The sequence below is a fragment of the Zootoca vivipara genome, chromosome 1, assembly GCF_965207765.1.
Source record: "Zootoca vivipara chromosome 1, rZooViv2.hap1.1, whole genome shotgun sequence".
Classification (NCBI taxonomy): Eukaryota; Metazoa; Chordata; class Lepidosauria; order Squamata; family Lacertidae; genus Zootoca; species Zootoca vivipara.
Genome location: NC_142582.1, coordinates 2,354,068 through 2,371,520, shown reverse-complemented (window position 1 = coordinate 2,371,520; position 17,453 = coordinate 2,354,068). Strand labels below are relative to the sequence as shown.

At 45.1% G+C, this 17,453-nt stretch overlaps 1 protein-coding gene across 1 annotated transcript; it reads left to right on the top strand.

Moving 5' to 3' along the window:
* The first annotated feature begins 1,625 nt into the window (after positions 1-1,625).
* ACKR3 (atypical chemokine receptor 3) lies at positions 1,626-16,916 on the top strand. The gene is made up of 2 exons (XM_035139218.3): positions 1,626-1,697; positions 15,080-16,916. The coding sequence occupies exon 2, from the start codon at positions 15,107-15,109 to the stop codon at positions 16,199-16,201; it is 1,095 nt and encodes a 364-aa protein (XP_034995109.1). The 5' UTR covers positions 1,626-1,697; positions 15,080-15,106; the 3' UTR covers positions 16,202-16,916.
* Positions 16,917-17,453: the final 537 nt, after the last annotated feature.

Below are 17,453 nucleotides of genomic sequence, written 5' to 3'. Positions count from 1 at the left end.
TAGTGGCTAAGTGCCCAAGGAAACGTGTTGGTTTACTTTCCATAAGATCAAAGCAGCAACGGAGGTTTGTCTGTCAGAGCAAAGGGGGTACTGGCCCCCCAACCTCCTTCTGCCCTCAGCCCACCTGACTGCTTCCTTGTACAGGAGATGGCACTTGCTGTCACCTTCCTCCTCCTTAGTCTCAGTGTTGCTTTTGCAAAGCTTGTCAGGGAGCAGCAGAGCTGGCCTGAGACATCTTGGCATCTGAGGTGGACCACAGAATGACGCCCCCTCTGCCCCCACCCCCTGGGAAAGAGGGCTGAGTGAAGACCTACATCGGGAGCAAAGGGGGAAAAGAAAGATCTACATCAGGATCTGCTGCCCCTGTGGATTCTGCTGCCCAAGGCGGTTGCCTCACCTTACCTCATGGGTGGGCCGGCCCTGGGAAAGAGGTTGGGAATGAATCTGGAATTAGTTGGCTCTGGCTGCCATTTTCCTTGGCTCCCCCTACTGTTGGGCCCCCAGTCTGAACTGGCACCTGGCACCACTGACACTCATGGATCAATGCTGTAATTTGGAGCGTGGTGCAGGTGGGGCTTTCAGACATGCCGTTTTCCTGATTTAACACCCCAGTGCTACCTGCTATTTGTCTCATGTGGGAAATGTACACATATTCATTCAAGTGAGCCAAAGAGCTGCTTGGCTATAAGTCACTTTGGGTTGCCTTGGGCACGATAAAGCAACAAACAAATGAAATAAAATAATAAAAATAAATGATAACAGCAGCCTGGAGCGGTGGCAATAAAAATGGGAGAAATGGCATGCGGAGGATGGGTTAAGGCCCTCCAACTTAGAGCACCTGCCTGATTTGTCACTCATGTCAGATATTGAATCTTATTTATGCCATGGACTCACTTTCAGTCCTATGCTCTGTCTCTGTGAAACGTGGCGGGAGCAATAGTAATGATCTACTTGACCAGTTTGTCGTAAGGATGACCAAGCTAAAAGTACGCGAAGTGCTTTGAACCAAGTGAAATGTTCCGGAGCCGCGAAGAGTTTCCCTGCCGCTTTGGGGAAGTAGCCGCGCGGTCCAAGTTCAGCCTATGCCGTTCACTGAGACCGACTTGCAAATGAGGATTGCAGCCTTCCGGACTCGCGCACGTTGCGAAACGTGATCCTAAGGCTGCCCGCCCTTTGATGGGGAAAGCAGACCCGCGGAGTTCAAGGGACTGGGATCCTCCTCAGTGCAGGCGGACTTAGGATTTGCAGACGTGCCGGTTTCCCTCGAGTGATAAAGAGGAATGTGCGGAGCGGGGCGCCTCCCCCTCTTGCAAGGATCGCGCCCAGAGCCCGCGAGGAGCCGAGCGGACGCCCCGGGCGCGCTCCTTGCCCCGCGCTGTTGGTTTTTTGTTGTTGCGGGGGCGCGCGTTTCGCAGGATGCAGGTGCTCTCGGCCCGCGCGCAGCTCCGCGCCCCCCCCCTCCGCGGAAGGACGGCGCTGGGCTGGGCGGGCGTGGAACGAGCCGGCCCCCTCGGGGCTGTGGGGCGGCCTGTGGGCCGAGCTGCCCCCTAGAGGCGCCTTCCTGCCGCGCGCTCCCCGGCCCAGCCCCACACGCACCGATATAAGAGGCTCGGCCGGCGGCCCGAGAGCGCAGTGCCTGGCAAGCGGCGACTCGGGAGGACGAGCTTCGCGCGAGCAGCACCGGCCAAGACCGCGAGGTAGGGGAGCCGTCAGGCGAGGCGAGGCGAAGGGAAGGGAAGGCGGCGCCGGGAAGGCGGCCGCGAAGCCCGGCGGCGGCAGCGGCGGCGGCGTGTGCGCTCGGGGCGGCAAGGGAGGGCGGCTTGCTCGGGGGCGTCCCGCCGGCAGGCAGGCTTCTTTGTTCCGCTCCGGCCATTGGCCCGTTCTCACGTCCCAGCCTCGGAATGTCTTTGTGCGCGGCGAGCGAGTCGCTTCTCCGTCTGCGGAGGCAAAGGCGCGTGGCGAGGGATGGATGGAGAGAAGCGGAGCGCCAGGCGAGCCGAGCCGCGCTTCTTCCCGCGGCGCTCCTCTCCGGGGGTCGGCATCGCCCTCGTCGCTGCACCGCCAGAGGGGATGGCGTCCCGGCCGGGGCGGGCAGCTTCCTTCTGGAGAGTTTCCTCGTTGGGGCTGCCGGCTGGGCAGCCGGATCTCCAAGCGAGTTGCAGCACTTGTGCTGTACATCCATTTCTAAACCCAGGGCTAAAGACGTGATTTTGGATGGGTCAGTGGGGCTTACCTTAGGCAGATGTATACATCTATAAAAGGCAGGTCAGAAAGGCATTATAATAATAATGAAGTGTGCCTAGAATTGCAGCCTGTAGCCTTATTGATAGGGACCCAGGTGGCAGGCACCCCCATGCACACTGAAGAAAGTGGGGCTTACTTCTGAGTAAGTGTGCATGGCATCAGCCTACAGAGCTACAATGCTGACGACATGTCCTAGGGGGTGTGCACATCAAATGCACTGTGCTGTTTTGGGATGACATTGCACATGTCAAGGGACTCTCAGCAGAAATGGGCTGTGGGCAACAGTCAGTGCTTTTGATCCTCAGTGCTACCGGTAGTTAAGCCAGTTAACAAAGGAGATTTACATCAAGGGGCCACATCACAGGAATCTGTAGGAGGACAGCTCTCCTAAGCACATTCATTAGAGAATAAGTCTCATTTACCCTAAGCAAACATGCTTTGGATGATAGGACTCAAACCAATGACTTCAAGTTACAAGAAAGGAGATTCCGACTAAACATCAGGAAGAACTTTCTGATACCAGGAGCTGTTTGACAGTGGAACAGACTCACCCAAGAAGTTTGTGGACTCTCCTTCCTTGGAAGTATTTTAGCAGAGGTTGGAGGGCCATCTGTCATGGATGGTTTAGTTGAGATTCCTGCACCGCATGGGGTTGGACTAGATGACCCCTGGGGTCACTTCCAACTCTACAATTCTGTGAGTCACTGATTCTAGGATCACATTGCAGAAATTTCACAAAGCCACACTTTGAAAAGGGGGAGAACTTGCCACCAGCTCTTTTGTATGCTTTGCAGTATCCCTGTTTCAATAGGAAGCTAAACACCCCTAGAGAAAGAAGAGCGGCTTTTGTTTTGTTGTTGTCATTTGTTGGGGTCAGGCAGTCTAGCGGAGCTCCTTCACTGACAGGCATTCAGGGGATGGGCAATAAACAGCCACCCTGTAACTTTCAGCAGTAAAGAGGAGTTGTAAAGTTACTCTGTTTAGTTGCTAAAAGCAGGATAATGAGGGTTAAAAAAAAAAGTCAGAGTGCCTCATTAAAAGTTTTATGATCCTCTGAAAGTATTAGTGGGCATTCCCAAGAAGATTTTATTCTGCAAAGTTTCAAGGCTATGGCAACTTTTTGTTTGTAAGTTTAGTTGTTGTCGTTGAGTCTCTGACTTGCAGGGGAAAGTGACAAACAGTTGTGCAAAGAGGCCTGTGTTTCTCTTCCCTGAATTTTCCACCAGCAGAAGGTCTGATTCATTGCTAAAGGGTTCCAGGAACAAGTTTTCTTTAAAAAGAGAAAGGGACTCCTCCCATGCCTTGCACATTGCAGATGTTGTTTGCCACTGTTTTATTAAATAAGCTACAAAGAGTGAAATGTTAAATGTTCTTTTTCTGTCAACATTTGACTAAACAGAGCAGACGTTAGGAAGGAAAAGTCACGTGGTTTGATGGGGGAAGAAGCAAAGTGTAGCCTACCACAAAGACACTTTCCACAAGGAATCATTTTTCTTTGAACAAGCGGATCTACTTCAGCAGACACTACACCAGAAAGAAAGGAGCAGTGCTGTTATTTTAATTGACTTTATTAATAGATAGCAGCATTGCCTATAAATGTCTTCCAATATCGCATGCCATCTAATATTGTCTGCCTAGTTTTGAAGGTGTAAAATAGTATTAAGTTGGGTTCATGCCCTGTTGGTTTGCTTGATCTCAGTCACAGAATCAAAGTTGGGGAGCTGTTGGCAGGACAGCTTTGTGAGCTTGTGGAAGAAGAGCCAAAGGAAATGACAACTTCAGAATATTTAGCTAAGACGTTCTGTGGGTGGTAGAGAAGATACAGAGCAACTTTCATGTCTGTTTTTCAGATACACTGCATATGCTTGCACCCAGCCTTAACAACACAAATAAGACTATCTGATGTAGAATAGGCTGCATTTTTTTTAAAGCTTTCAGATTTTTAGACCAACAGAAGTTGTGCCAATAAAAGATGAAATTCTGTCTTTGTTTTAATACAGTATTCCATAATAAATGTTGCTGTGGAATAGGTGTGTGTGTGTGTGTGTGTGTGTGTGTGTGAGAGAGAGAGAGAGAGAGAGAGAGAGAAATGTGTAATAGGAACAATACAGGCTCAGTATTTTAGTCCTTATGCAGAATGAGACGATAGGCTGACATGGCAGAATTCTGGACTGTGTCACTTCGGATGGCAAGTGTAGTTCTGTATTTTTTAAAGCTCCCTCTCTGAAAAAAAAACACTTTGTTTAGAAAAGTAGTGCCATTGGGATAAAGACTTCCCCAGCCCCACCCCTTGATGTACAAGGTAGGACATTTTTTATATGTGAAACATTCAAAATAAGAACCCATCCTGCAGTCTGAATTTTACCACCTGATTATCCATAATGTGCAGAATGATTTGAAGTTTGCAGAATTGGGTTCTGCATATTAATTCCAAAATGCCAAAGGCCATGTTAAAAGTAAATTCGGAGCTATGCAGTATCAAAGGAGGGTGGTTTGCTTCTTGAAGGCAAAGGGGACAAGGGGAGCTATTTGGCTGTGTGATTTGGTTACGGCAGCAAACATCCTCTCACAGAATCCAATTCTTTCTTGGGCGAAGGAAAAGGAAAGGGTGAGCTAGGAAATCAAGTGCCTGGGAGGACTTGGTTTTTTATGTATGAAGAGGATGAATGAATAACACGGAAGACTGTATAAATCTTTGTTTTCCTGCTATGATTCCAGATGTGGACTGTTTCAGAAACCTGATTTCTCTGTCATCGAAGCCACCTGCTGTTCCTTTAAATGCAGCCTTACAACAGTTACCCAGCCTGCCATTCTCACTGCCCTTCTAAATCGAGAGTAAGGGGCAGAATAGTTCTGGTCTCCCTGGCCAGAGGACTGAGACCCCCCAGCTCTGCTTACTGGAACAATCCCAGACAATAGACAGACTCGTCTTCTATTGCAATTGCCTCTGGATATGGCTGTCCCAGATCATCAATATCAATAGCTAATCCCTTTGGCGATTTGAGCATATCACTTTTCTGGCTGGGGCTGTGCATTGTTGGCATGCAAGCATCTAAATAGCATCATGGGGTCTTGCAACACAAACATTGAGATAGCTGCAGAATAAAAGTAGACTGGGCAGCACAGTTTCTTGAGCATGTCCTGGGAGAGTTCTGACTGGCATGCAGAGGGACCTCAGATCCATTCATTAACAAACAGTCAAGATTGCTTTGTTTTACGTTTCAGCTGGCACACTGGGCTAGACTCCCTTGCTATTCTGGGGTGAGCACTGGCAGGTGGCCACAAAGCCTACAATCAGCTTAAATCCTTTTCTTTCACGGGCTGTTATTCTATCCCATTGCAGGGAGGAGGGGCATGTCTTTTGCCAGGGAATAGTATCTCACCCAATTGTTGATTTCACTGTGTTGATCTAGCACTACCATTGATCAATCTGAGCTCCTTTTTGAAAACATTTCCTTAAAATTCACACTGAAATTCTCTTTGCGTTTGTTGGAATGTGATGCTTTTAGTGGGACAGTTAAAATGTAATAAGCTGTTGATTCCACAACATTAAACCAAGTTACGTTTTAATGTGCTTGACTCAGCCAGGAGATTCCTTTTTCAGTTTCTATTTCCATTGTGGTGATAAGCCAGTACTGTCAGCTGATGTAAGCCGATTAAGGCAAGTCAAAGCAAACATGCCTGAACCCTGCATATAAGCAAAGAAAACTACATTTTATTTTCAAGTTTAAGCATGATTATAACTTCTTTTTCACTCACCCCTGTCCTTTCAGATTGTAGAGTATTAGTAGTAACTTAATTCTTTAAAGCAAATAAATTATTTTACTATCTAGTTAGTATTAGGATTGAAAGTAGTGGGTAACATACATCTAGATAATTTAAAATAGATATGATGAACTCCTTTGATGAATAGGCTAAATAAATGTGTTGATTTCCTTCATTTATACAAGTTGAATACTGCATTCTAATTGTGCAGTTGCTTGCAATGTTTTTGCACTGGAATGTCAGAGGAGCAGAGATGGGAAGAAAGGGGAGTAACTGAAGGTCCTCCCAAGATATAGAAGTCCCAGAGTTACAGTCTAAAAGTCATGTGATGCAGCAACCTTGTTGAAGCTAAGCAGGTTTAGACCCATTCAGTACCTGGATGGGAGGCCACCTGGGTAACTTATGGATTCCCTTCTTTAGCTTCCTGGTGAAAGGGTAGGATACTAATAAACTTTCTCTTTTAAAAACTTAACAATGAGGATTAGAAACTTATTTTGGGGAGGGGGAGGAATTGGTTATAGCTCTAAAGCAGAGATTCCCAAACTTGGGACTCCAGCTGTTTTCGGACTACAGGTCCCATGATCCCTGACCACTGGTCCTGCTAGCTAGGGATGATGGGAGTTGTAGTCCAAAAACAGCTGGAGACCCAAGTTTGGGAAACTCTGCTCTAATGAGTTCCAGCTTCTCTGAGTAGTGTGGTGGTAAATGACATGGTTTTTTTCTTGCTAATAAGATTTTCTTGTTGGTATAACTTAAATATTTTTTTAGTATCAACACGAGTTGAATGCATAGAAATATCGCATCTCTGCCCCATAGACATGCCATTAGATGTCCAAGTCAGTGGCAGCAGAAGCAGTTAGCGACTTGCAGGTGAATGAACAGGGATGAACAGGGATGTAGAGAACTAAGTGACATTGGTGGTGCAGGCAGGTAACTTCGGTAGTTTCATGACAATACTGTATTCACACTCTTTATTCCCTTTGGAAACATGTATTTTAAACTATATTGTTTGTGTGAGGCCTCCTCAGTCTGTTTTCATGAAATATGAGGAAGATGGCCCTGATTCCCTGATAGCCACATGTTTGTTTACTGATACAGTGGTACTTCTGGTTACGAACTTAATTTGTTCCGGAGGTCCGTTCTTAACTTGAAACAGTTCTTATCCTGAGGCGCGCTTTCGCTAATGGCACCTCCTGCTGCGTGCTCGCGAAGTTCGCAACCAGGAGCAACTACTTCCGGGTTAGCGGAGTTCGTAAGCCGAAGCGTGCGTAACCAGAAACGTTCATAAACAGGGGTACCACTGTAGCTACCCGGTAGAACTGGGCCAAAATGACTTAGAAATTCCTAGGCAAATGTTTTTTACAGAGACAATTCATTTTCCTCTGAATATTCTCCATTTATTTGTGTGCTCCCCCCTTCATGTCCTGGAACGATGCTTGATCTGGGACATTGTGGAGGATGCAAAATGGAGGCCACTTTGCTCACATGGTTGCTGCTGCTGTTGCCAGTTGAAAGAGCAGCAGTACCCAAAACAGCAACACCCCCAGTTGGGAAAATAAAATAAAATAAAATAAGCTGTTTTACTGCCACTGCTAATGGTGAGTCTCACACCCAAGCAACTGTTCAAGAATTTATGTTTCCTTGAATAAATGTATGGAAATGCACTTCTCCTATACCCCAATTTTTCTGTCCACAAATAAAATGCAAAATTCTGAGAAGCCTTTTGCACACTTGTCAGAGCTCCCTAAGCTCCCTTGCACCACTGACAAGGAGGTGTATTTGTGCTCCCCCCACATCTCTTGTGCCCCTGGCAAGGAGATGTATTGGCGCCTCTGAAGCTAGGAGAGACCATGGACAAGAAACTCAAAAGTGTTGCTTTCCATTGCCTTTCTCTTGGGAGAGAGCCCTGGAGGGCTGCTGCGATGGCCCATGCCAGTGACCGGATTCCTCCACTGAGCCACCCAGAGCAGTGGCAGGGCAGCCAAGGAGTAGGCGGCCAGTGGGGCAGGATCCTAGCCACTCCAAGCCAGAGGGAAGAGCATTGATTTTTGTGTCCCCTCCCCCGCTGGGGCCAAGTTGGCCAACCCCTAGATATGCCTCTGCACATGGTGCTATGTCTATTGATTGTTTTTAAAACTAAAGAAGCTTGCAAATCTTGGAGAAGTTGTACCAGAATTTCCGATACATTTTTTTTCAGTAGAGGGCAGTATGTTCTGAGCAGTAGTACTAAAACCAATCTTGCTTTGACAAGGCAAACAGTTACAGGTAGGTAGCCGTGTTGGTCTGAGTCGAAGCAAAATAAAAAAATTCCTTCAGTAGCACCTTAAAGACCAACTAAGTTTATATTTTGGTATGAGCTTTCGTGTGCATGCACACTTCTTCAGATACACTAGAAACAGAAGTGTCAGACCCTATATATATACAGAGGGTGGTGGGGGTGGGTGGGAATGGGTGATGGGCTGATGGGAGTGGTAAACCTGTAGATGGCTGTTAATGGCTGCTGATGGCTGCAATTAGTCCTGGGCTGAGGTGCTAAAGAAAGCTTGATCATGCATATGAGATAAGAATCCGATGTCTCTATTCATCCCAGGTGCTTCCATGGTTTTAAGCTTGGTAAGACTGGAAAGAGAAGTTGCTGAATTGGAAATTATTACCAAGCTTAAAACCATGGAAGCACCTGGGATGAATAGAGACATTGGATTCTTATCTCATTATGCATGATCAAGCTTTCTTTAGCACCTCAGCCCAGGACTAATTGCAGCCATCAGCAGCCATTAACAGCCATCTACAGGTTTACCACTCCCATCAGCCCATCACCCATTCCCACCCACCACCACCACCCTCTGTATATATATAGGGTCTGACACTTCTGTTTCTAGTGTATCTGAAGAAGTGTGCATGCACACGAAAGCTCATACCAAAATATAAACTTAGTTGGTCTTTAAGGTGCTACTGAAGGCAAACAGTGTTCCTTGCTCTGAAAGAGCATGCAGCTTTAACACTTGCACACACACACACACACACACACACACACAGAGAGAGACGCTCTGTATTAATATATTGTTAAACACCATTTGACAACAATAAGAGTGGGATTAAAATATATTGCAGGCATTGGTGGCATGAATAAACAAGGGATTACCTCGAATCAAAGAGAAGTGGGTGAGTCTTTGTTGTGAAGTTGGATGAGCTCTGTGGCATCTGTCCAGGGTCCTGAGCCTGGATGATGTGTGGATGTTTGTCTTTCTTGTGAAAAATCTCAGTAAAGAAAGATAAATCAGATTGTGTTAGGGTCAAACTAGATATGATATGGTAGATCTATGAGCTTTATGCTCAGATAAAAAGGTTTCGGTGGAGGTAGGCTAAAGAAGCACAATGGGAGAAGGTATAGAACCCGTGGCTAAATTTGCCTTTCCCCCTAACTGAGTAGGCCTACACTTTGCGTACTGGATCTCAGCAGTGGAGAAAGTGACGTTTGGAGGACAGACCTTGTATGTGAGGAGGGCTACCCCTCTCTCCATGCATGCAACCCCTTTGCTGCTAAAATATAGCTTCTTCGTGAAGGTGGGAGCTCTGGGTTTAAACAACAGATTTGCTAGCATCATGTTTCTAGTTTGGTCCTCAGGAAGGATCCAACTTCTCTTTATTTTTACGTTTTGTATTAAAACTTGCCAAATCAGGTCATCTTACAGTGAAAGTTTTAAAACACCATGCAATAATAACTGCATGAAGATAAGACAAAAAGAGTAAATCTGTGCAGAGTTAGTCCCTTTCTGATGCTGTTCTCTCTCTTATCCAATACTACAGCAGCTTGTGGAGGAACAGAAGAGAGAAAGAGAAAGAACTTGGCAATTTCGGAATGGACAATTGTGGGGCATAGATATAAACAGTTGCTGCACCTTACACACCCTAGAATTAGTGAAAAAGTTGGGTTGGGCATTTAAATTGCATCTTAAAATTCAACATCTGTATAAACACTATTATTCCATAGATTTGTCCAACCAGCAGATTAATAAAAACAACTTCAGTTCAGCAGCCTCACAGCCCAGGTTTTTTCCAAAGATGAAAGAGAATTGACTGGATTGGCCTTTTTAGAAGGGGAGAAAGCTACCACGAAGAATATCTTGTGCTTTTCACTAGATGACAAGGGCATTCTGAGTAGGGTGTTCCTTGCAAATTGAGGGGGGGGGGATAGAAGAGAAGGTGTTCATTCAGACAGTTTGATCCTGACAATTCAGAGAAGCCTTTCTGAACCTTGGCTTCTCTGATATTGTTGGACTACAACTCCCATCACCCCTGGCCAATGGTCTTGCCAGATAAGGACTATGGAGTTGTTGTCCAACAACATCTGGGGTCCCAAGGTTGAGAAGGCTGATTTAGAACCTGAAAGTTTTTAAAAAGCAAAGTAGACCATATCACTTCTAAGTGAGCCTGCAACCTGGCCGGTAGCCAGTGTAGTATTTTAAGGGCAGATGTAGCATGCGTCCATCATTGTGAGGTGGGTAACTTGGGTGAAGCTGCCATATTCTGGACCAGGTGCAGTTTTCAAACTCTCTTCACAGGCCATACCATGTAGAGGGCACTCCAATACTGCAATCTTGAGATCGACAGGGCATAGCTCCTCTTAGCTGGATGGAAGGCAGCAGTGGTTCTACCCCTTGGAGGAGAGGGTTGAGCTTTCCAGCTCCATGCCTTACCTTGACAATATAAGGGCTGTTTCTCATTATAACTAACTGAATTGTGGCAGGGAGTAAAAGAAAGCAGCTGGTCGTGGTTTTGTACCTCCTACATAACCACATCTGAGCTGCCCACAATTTTTCACTGCCCTCCTCTGTTCAGAAGACTTCTTTTTTGCTTCAGTTGTCCACAGCATGCATTCCCAAAGCAGTCTCTTGATGGCTGCAGATTCAGTCCTTCCTGATGGTTTATCCAGTGTTGCTGATTTCATTTGGTCTCCGGTCAGTCTGCAGAAGCACGCCTTGGCCATCTTGCCAGAGTTTCCATTACGAGGGTGATGTTTAATGGGGAAGAGAGAGCTCCGAGATGTTCATAAAAGGAGGCTGCCAGATAAGTACTTTCTTGGCTTCCACATGTAGCTGTTTGCTAAATCAAATTAACGCTGCCCCACAGGCCAGAGTAAGCAGAGAAGGGAGCAAGTTACTAGTTCAATAGGCAAGTTCTGTAAAAGTTTGGCCTGGCAACCATCCAAGAAGGGGTAGCGGGTGTAGACAACTTTGTATGAAATGAGTACAGTCGTACCTTGGAAGTCGAATGGAATCCATTCCAGAAGTCCGTTCAACTTCCAAAATGTTTGAAAATCAAATCGCGGCTTCTGATTGGCTGCAAGAAGCTCCTGCAGCCAATCAGAAGCTGCGGAAGCTCCGCCGGACAGTCGGGTTCCAAAAGAACATTCGCAAACCGGAACAATCACTTCCGGGTTTGCAGAGTTAGGGAGCCAAAAGGTCCGAGTTCCAGGGCATTTGACAACCGAGGCACAACTGTATTGGAAATGCATAATCCTAACGCTTAAAGGTTTGGTAGGGCTGTGTATGTTTTCAAAAGGAAGAAACGAGTGTGGTCATTTTCAACCAGTCCTTTGACTTCCATATCTCCATGTCAGGGGTGGGGGACCTTTTACAGCCTAAGGACCACATTCCTTCATGGGCAGCCTTCTGGGGGCCACAGTGGTGAGTAGAGTGACAGGTATTATTCTTACCTAGTACAAGAAATGTTAGTGGTTTCTATAAACACCCCCAGCATGCACACCCCATCTCATCATCGCCCCCACCATTCCAGGCAACCAAGAGTCCAAGAGCTCATTCCAGTTGTGCAGAAGCACAGAGTGAGCAACAGAGCAGAGCTTCTGAAGGGGGCATGGCAATGGGGTGTGTGGCCTGGTAACAGCCCCAAGGACCATACCGAGAGGCCTGGAAGGCCACGTTCAGGCCCAGGCCTAAGATTCCCCACCCAAGCTCTGAAGTGCCCGGCAGCATTACTAAAAGTCTCCGCCTTCTGATATGTAAGTGGCAGGCATTCTTTTGAAAAGCTCTAAGGAGCACAAATCACAGCATCTCTCTCTGTGTGTAGGCACCTTCCAGATCTAGAATACCATGCACTCCTCAGCGACTCATGCATCCCATAATACATTAAACTATCCTGAGTTTGGAGAGCAATTTGTTTGATGAAACTGCTGCCAATGAGGAAAGTTGCTGGGTGGAGAGGAGGCATGACATGTCCACCTACCTGAGGAACTGAAATACACCTGGTTGGAGATAGTCTTACCACCCCGACTCAAACTAGGCTCAAAAGTGTTATTGTGCCACAAGGCAGAAAGGCATCCAACCGTACATCTTTGCTTCAGGTGGCTGGGATGCAGTGAGATCTGATGTGAAGAAATGGTAGCCTTCTGTCTTTGAGCTTGGGGGTCATGAGGCACACAGCACCACCCAGAGGGCACCACTGCACTAGCTCTCCTTGGAGCCATTCAGCATCTCTCTTTAGGCTTTGGTTGCCACCACCGTCTGATAGCAGCACAGAGACTGGCCACAAAAGGAGATCAGAGATGAATGAAGGAGAAGGGCAGGATTCTGGTTTCAGTGCCAGGAGTTTTAATTTTCAGAATCCTTCTGAGCCAATGTAAATGATTACAAGGGGATAAGACAACCTGCTGGAGTTGCTCAAAGATAAAACCATTGTTAAATCAGAAAAGAACAGTTTCTGAAGGCTTTTAGCCATTTCTCATCCTGACTGATTCTTATAATAACTGCTGCTTCAGATCTTTCAGTTCCAATATATTTATAGCAATGAGTTTTATTCTAAATGCTTAAAAAGCTGAAAGAAATGCCAAGCATTCTAGAGAAGTCTCAACTGTAAGTCTTTTTCTTTCTTTACATACAGTATTTAGTTCTCAATGGTACTTCCTAGTATAACACTGTTCCTCACTTTCTCAATACACTGCCAGTCTTCATAGTAAGCCTTTCCACTTCTGACTACATAAAATACCACCGTTGTCCCTCTGTCCTGGGAAAAACCTTCACCTATTGAATTTCTGCCTAATCCATAAAGTTTATGCACGTTTATGCACCCCACAGAGCTCCCCCTGGGTGTGAGCAGGAGCCTCCACAGCAGACGGGGGCCCCCTCCACTAGCTGCATCATGGAGGAATGGTGGGATATAAATGTCAGAAAAGCAATCAAAGTAAAAAAAAAGTTTTATCATTGATAAATGATATGGAAAGGAAGACCAACTATATAAAAACCAACCTGGTCTTCATCAAAATACTATAGCACAGGGTCATCCAGTGAAATTTGGGTCATCCTGCAAATTTACTACATAACTTTGAACAATTACTACATAAGTACTACATAACTTTGAACAATTTTATCCATAGTTTATCCATAGTTTATCACTAGTTTTTGACCATAATCTGTGGGAAAAGAACCTCCAGGCATTGCGCTTCTGACTAGTGTGTTTTACCTTGGGCAAGTAGTGAGAACAGTCACTTAACTGGGTTCTCTAAATTTGTACTTGCATCCAGTATGGTGTTCTTCTTATCCATTTGCTCTCACAACTTTGTGTGGAAAGGAACATAGTATTAAACTTGTCCTAATACTGTAAAAAAGCATTCTGCCAAACCATTAAGTCTGTGCCAAGAGAACCCAAGATAAATACATTTAATAATTGCTGCCACCATCACCTCATGATGAATGTGGTAAAGGGTGTGGAAAATCAAAAGGCTGTTGCAGTAGGTAGATATCAAATTCTGAAGCAGTAACTTTTGCCTTTTCAAATTGCTTAGGGCCAACCCAAGGCATGATGATGCCTCATACAATGAAATATGGCACCTCTTCTTTCACTAATGAACACCTGTGGTCTTGCCCAGCTCCTCTTCATGTCTACACAATTTATGCAGAAGAACTTTTCAGTGGAAATGTCATGGATCAGATCTGTCTGTTATCAGCCTTGCCACCCTTAATGGCATCCCAAACCGCCACTTGAATTAATATAAAGACTGCTGTCTTTGAACAGCTTTCTCCAAGGTTATTTAGAAAAAAAATGGTTGGGGATTTACTGGGCAAACATTGCACTACAGTTCTCAATTTTATGCAGCCTCATCAAAAATCCCACTAAAATTGTAAAAGCCTTGAACACTATAAACTGATGGCCCCATCCAGCAAGATTTGATTTTAGTGTTTTCTAAAGCAAGGGACGCAGGTGGTGCTGTGGGTTAAACCACAGAGCCTAGAACTACCTGATCAGAAGGTTGGTGGTTCAAATCCCCGCGATGGGATGAGCTTGCATTGTTCGGTCCCAGCTCCTGCCAACCTAGCAGTTCGAAAGCACGTCGAAGTGCAAGTAGATAAATAGGGAAGGTAAATGGTGTTTCCCTCTGGTTCACAAGAAGCGGCTTTGTCATGCTGGCCACATGACCTGGAAGCTGTCCGCCGGCTCCCTCGGCCAATAACGCAAGATGAGTGCCGCAACCCCAGAGTCATCCGTGACTGGACCTAATGGTCAGGGGTCCCTTTACCTTTTTAAAGCAAGGGATGACAGTGTTTGCCAGCAATTTTCAGACACTTTGATGCGTTTATTCTAATGGGAAGCCTGAGTACAGTATTGCAGGCTAACCCTTTAGCCTAGAATTGTAGTTTTGAAACTACTAGGGTAAGCAGATAGGATACATTTATTATATCAAGAGCTATATGATTTAACTTATAGATGACAGACACCCAACAGTTATTTAACCCTGATGTCTTTGTGTATCTTACAGCCAGAGACTGCAGTGCAACAGAACTATCACTTAAAGAAAAAGTGTACAAAATGCCAATGTTTCCTTTCTATTGTTTTCTGAATATTTTTATGACAGTGGTGGTCCCTCCCCCTTTCTAGTAGTTTGTTTAAAATCTGAAGGGTGTTGTGTAAGATGCCACTGAACCAAAACATTCAGTGCACAAAGTGTCTCTGGACTGGGGGTAAGGTTATTCGGAATGAAGGCATTTGTTTAAAAATGGCTGTTTTTGTTAACCAAGATGCTCATCCTTTCTCTTCTTGCTGCTTTCTTTTGCCTTAGACTCTCTCCATCCCAGATCGGCCAGCTATGAATACCATTGATTTGCCAAACCTATTTGAACATGTGGAAGTGGAGAATTTCACTGAAACCAACTTGACTTGTGGCAGTGGAGACTGCATCACGGTGGACTCCTTATCATGCCCAACGATGCTCAACAAAAGTGCCATGCTTTACACCCTCTCCATTTTTTATATATTTATATTTATGATAGGCTTAGTGGCCAATTTTGTGGTTGTCTGGATGAACTTCCAAGCCAAAACAACGGGCTACGAAACTCATCTCTATATCTTCAATTTGGCCATTGCCGACCTGTGTGTGATCATCACTCTTCCAGTCTGGGTGGTCTCCCTTGTTCAGCATGGCCAGTGGCACATGGGAGAGATCACTTGCAAGATCACTCACCTCGTGTTTTCCATCAATCTATATGGGAGCATCTTCTTCCTGGCGTGCATGAGCGTGGATCGATACCTCTCAGTGGCCTGCTTCACAACCTCCAGCAGTGTGAAAAAGAAGAGGATCCGCCGTTGCATCTGCATCTTTGTCTGGCTTTTTGCTTTCGTTGTGTCTATCCCTGATACCCACTACCTGAAGACCGTTTCCTCCAACAATGAGACCTATTGCCGCCCTGTCTATCCGGAGGAGAATGCTAAGGAGTGGTTGGCTAGCATGGAACTAAGCTCTGTCATTCTAGGTTTTGTCATTCCGTTCCCCATCATTGCCATTTTCTATTGTCTCCTAGCAAGAGCCATATCTGCCTCTAATGACCAAGAGAGGAAGAGCAACGGGAAAATAATTTTTTCCTATGTCGTTGTGTTCCTGGTCTGCTGGCTGCCATACCATGTCGTGGTCTTGCTTGACTTGTTGCTGGCCTTCCATTTCCTTCCCTTCAGCTGCTACATGGAGAGCTTCGTCTTTGCGGCTCTTCATGTGACTCAGTGTTTGTCTCTGGCTCACTGCTGCATCAACCCCATCCTCTACAGCTTCATCCACCGAAACTACAAGTATGAGCTCATGAAGGCATTCATCTTTAAGTACTCCGCCAAAACAGGCCTTACCAAACTAATCGATACTTCTAGGGTATCAGAAATGGAGTACTCTGCTCTGGAACAAAATGCTAAATGATACACAGCTTCACAAGAGACTTTTTCTGTGCTCTGTCTTTAGCAGGACAATAAATTGGACCTAATATGATACAAACATGACTGTGCTTTTTTTTTTGAACAAATCATGTACCACCAAAATACTGCATTTTAAGTGTTTTCTTGTGGTTTTTCTGCCATTAGCTAGTCCACACTGTTCAGTTATGCTATTGAGAGTGGGAGGGAAATATACAGTAAACAAAGCTATCTTGTGGTAAAGATGTTCCTTATTTTATTATATCCCACTTGGGGAGCAGATAGCCCCATCCCTAGCTACCTTGACTTCACTGTATACATTTTTACAGTGTGTATTTAAAGAAAGCAGAACTCTATTTTCTTGCTTTTGCAATTATACTGGAAAATTAAATATATTTAATCATGCATTTGAAGCTTCTTGTCATCAAATATAGAATGCTGTCCTTTTAATGTTAGAATTCCATTCAGTTTACTGTTGTAAGAGTAGTACTTATAACAATTGTTAAATGAAAAATATATGTTCTTCTCTTCTAAGATGTCCTTGGCAATTTTTTGTGGCAATATAGTTGTAAACTAGATTTTTAAAAAATATAATGCTCATTATACCATGTGATTATTGTGTAAAGATATGTTTCAAAACCCTCACACACTTATTTCATTAAGTGTCCTATCTCGTTTCTGTAAATTATTTTTTGAAAAAAATAAATATATTTGAAAATGAAGCAGGAGTAGCATTTTATTTATTTTACATTTACTTTATGATTTTTACATCTCTTTCTGCAAAGGAAGACTAATCAGATACTCTTTTTAGAGGTGGACAGTGGTGTCTACCTCCCAATAGCATCTGTGCCATGGGAGCAGTAGACAAGGCAGGCTCCCATCCGAGGGATTGTGAGATTTCCCGTGAGATTCCCAGTGTTGGAAATAAAAGGCCCTTATCTATCTCTGATTGCCTCCCCCTCCGTGGCTTGCACTATGGTTAGTGCAGGAAACCAAGGGAAAGAGTCCTTCCTTCCTTCCTTCCTTCCTTCCTTCCTTCCTTCCTTCCTTCCTTCCTTCCTTCCTTCCTTCCTTCCTTCCTTCCTTCCTTCCTTCCACACTCCCTCCCTCCCTCCCTCCCTCCCTCCCTTCCTTCCTTCCTTCCTTCCTGCTGGACCTGCCTCAAGACTCTTTAAAGTGTTGATCTGTCACTAACAAATATAGGTAGGTAGCCATGTCGGTCTGCCATAATTGAAACAAAATAAAAACATTCCTTCCAG